Source organism: Brassica oleracea, chromosome C8, assembly GCF_000695525.1.
Source record: "Brassica oleracea var. oleracea cultivar TO1000 chromosome C8, BOL, whole genome shotgun sequence".
In the NCBI taxonomy this organism is placed as follows: domain Eukaryota; kingdom Viridiplantae; phylum Streptophyta; class Magnoliopsida; order Brassicales; family Brassicaceae; genus Brassica; species Brassica oleracea.
Genome location: NC_027755.1, coordinates 2,227,603 through 2,230,455, shown reverse-complemented (window position 1 = coordinate 2,230,455; position 2,853 = coordinate 2,227,603). Strand labels below are relative to the sequence as shown.

At 28.1% G+C, this 2,853-nt stretch overlaps 1 protein-coding gene across 1 annotated transcript; it reads right to left on the bottom strand.

Annotated features, from left to right (window-relative positions):
* Positions 1-282: 282 nt before the first annotated feature.
* On the bottom strand, positions 283-774 carry LOC106308411. The gene has a single exon (XM_013745569.1). The coding sequence runs from the start codon at positions 772-774 to the stop codon at positions 283-285; it is 492 nt and encodes a 163-aa protein (XP_013601023.1).
* Between the last annotated feature and the right edge of the window lie 2,079 nt (positions 775-2,853).

The following is a 2,853-nucleotide window of genomic DNA, read 5'->3' as shown; positions in this document are numbered from 1 at the left end:
ACCGAAGCTGAACCTGTTTCAGTTGAATCAGTTTTCTCTCACACGACAGTGAAAAGTGTAGAATCCACTGACTAAAGAAAGATTTTATTAAAGAAAGAATCATATGATTATGGACTACAAAAATACAAATATTGAACTGAACTAAAAAGAATAATACAACTGAAACTCATATCAGTTATCATTACTGAAGCTGAACCTGTTTGAGTTGCATCAGTTTTCTCCTCAAATTACATAAGAAATAGTCAGTACCTAGTAATCATTGACTCATCATCATGATCATCATCACATGAGAAAAGAAGCGACAAGCTCAGCATCAAGGTCGGCCAAACCTTCAAAAATTGTATCCAAATCAACATTAGCTAGATCATTCAAACCTCCTCCTGCAGCAGCCGGAGGTGATAACAGAGCGTTCTTGTTGCTGCAATAATTTTCAGAAACAGCCTCAATCTGATGATGATGTTCATCCTCATCAGGAGGAGTTGTTGATAAAGCAGCGTTGTTGTTGTTGTAGTTGAAGAAACTGTCACAAACAGCGATGATCTGATCATCCTCTGTACTGATCAGCGTTGTTTGATCATTACTCATGTCCTCCTCCTTCTCATGCGATCCTTTTCTTTGATCAAATTCAACGACGTACTCATCACGCAACCTCTCCGCAGCCTTCCACAGTATCTGCATGGACTCCATGGCTTCCATGATTTCTTCCCGGCTCTTACTCGCAAGAAGCTTCTCGTCCTCCCACCAGTAGCCTAGCCCGAGTTCCTTCCGAGCCATGCAAACAGCGATACTTCCAAGAAGCGTCTACAGTGCAATAGTAATTTGTTTCTAGTGGAAGGATCTCAGTTGGAATAGAAGAATATCTAACCTGGCTTTTAAACAGATTTCCTCTTTTATTTTTCCTACACGATAAAGCTCAATGGCTATTTATCTTTATGTTTCTGTTTTATATTTCACTGGAGTCTTATAAACTCAAACTAGATTTTCAAAGCGCGGAATAATTTTTTGGTGAAAATTTTATATAATCGTATTTTCTCTTTATTTAAAGTAGACATATGTGTAAAATACGCAACCCGAAGTTCAAACCAAACTCAAACAAAAAAAAACAAATCCGTATCCAGTCAAAATAAGAAAAACCATAATGGATTTTGTAGAAGGGTACACAACAGAACTCAAAATTTTATTATCCAAACCCGGACATGTAAAAACGTGAGATAATTTTTTGGTGAAAATTTTAATAATAGCATTTACTTATTATTTAAAGTAGGCATGAGCATAAAATCCGTAACCCGAAGTTTGGACCAAACCTAAACAAAAATAACCGTTTACCCGGTCTGAAATATAAGAAATACCAGAATGAATCTTGTAAAGTGGTACGAAATATATCCAAACTCGAAGTGCTATTATCCGAACCCGAACCGATAATCCGAAAATGAAAAACCCGAAAATAATCTGAAAACCGATCAGAATGTCTTAATTAATCACAAATATAAATATTTAACATAAATATGTATTTCAGATATATATTCAATTCTGTATTTAGTTTGAAATAATATATAAAATAAGTATTTACATTTTAAATAAGTATTTTAAATATTTAATTCTATATAAATATTAATTATTTCTTAAGTTTTTCTTTTAAATGTTAGATTTAAATTTGGATATATTCGAACCGAACCAATATAACCAGAATCTGAATGATAGATGGTTACTTTATTGGTTTTAGTATGTGATACAAATTAGAATCAAAACCTATGTGTTACATTTGAACCCGATCCATACTAGAAATTTTACCAGAGTGAGACATAGGATGTGATATAGTTTAGAACCAAAATTTTAAATATTTAATATGTATCCCAATGGGTACCTGAACGCGAAGTCTAGCTTAATGTTTTTTGTTTTGTTCAGATAGTTTTATATTTGACAAATATTTTACATGTTTGTTGGAATAACCTATACTCATAAAAATATCAATAATAACATGTTCTATCATATCATGAAATATTAAAATTAATTAACTAATAATATTTATTTTATCTTTTTTTTGTAAACAATTTAAACAGACTCATATAGACTCTGCAAACATAATATTTATTTTATATTATATATATATGATATCTAATTTTAAAATAACAATAAAGTATCTTAAAATTAGACTCTGCAGACCCATATTTTAAAATAACTATAAAGTGTCTTAAAATAATATTTATTTTATAATATATATATAATTTTATATATAATATATAATTTTATCACTCTACCTATATGAATTATATTATTATTTATTCGGTGAGGGTTTTGGAGAATTTGTTTCTTACATATGAATCAAAGTACAATTGTATATACATATATAATTTTATATTAATAAATAAAATATAATTGATTAGTTACTTAAATTCAGTGTTAATATAAATTTAATATATTCATTTATAAAAGCTGATTAGTTATTTAGTTCTTTAATTTTACGCTAAGATATATATTTAATAATAATTAAGTTAGGTATAAGTAGAAATAATAAAAAATCTAGTTAAACATAATGGTTCAAACTATACTATTTGTAAGTAAATAATTCTTTTTCATTTTAATAGTATTGATAATATACTAAAATAATTAATAAACAATTTAATTGTTTTAAGTTTTGTTTGCAAGATTTAGTGTTTTTTAATTGAGGCAAGCACATAAGAATACGTTGATAAACTTTACATAAAATATATATTAATTGTTAACAATAATTTCCACATAATATTTTAACATACTTTATAGTTTGATATGGATACTTTAATATATGTGTTCTATTAAATTAGTTGTTAACAATAATTTCCACATAATATATTCGAATATGATCAGAATAACATA

Coding starts and splice junctions, on each gene's coding strand:
- LOC106308411 (XM_013745569.1), bottom strand. CDS start 774: ATGGCTCGGAAGGAACTCGGGCTAGGCTACTGGTGGGAGGACGAGAAG.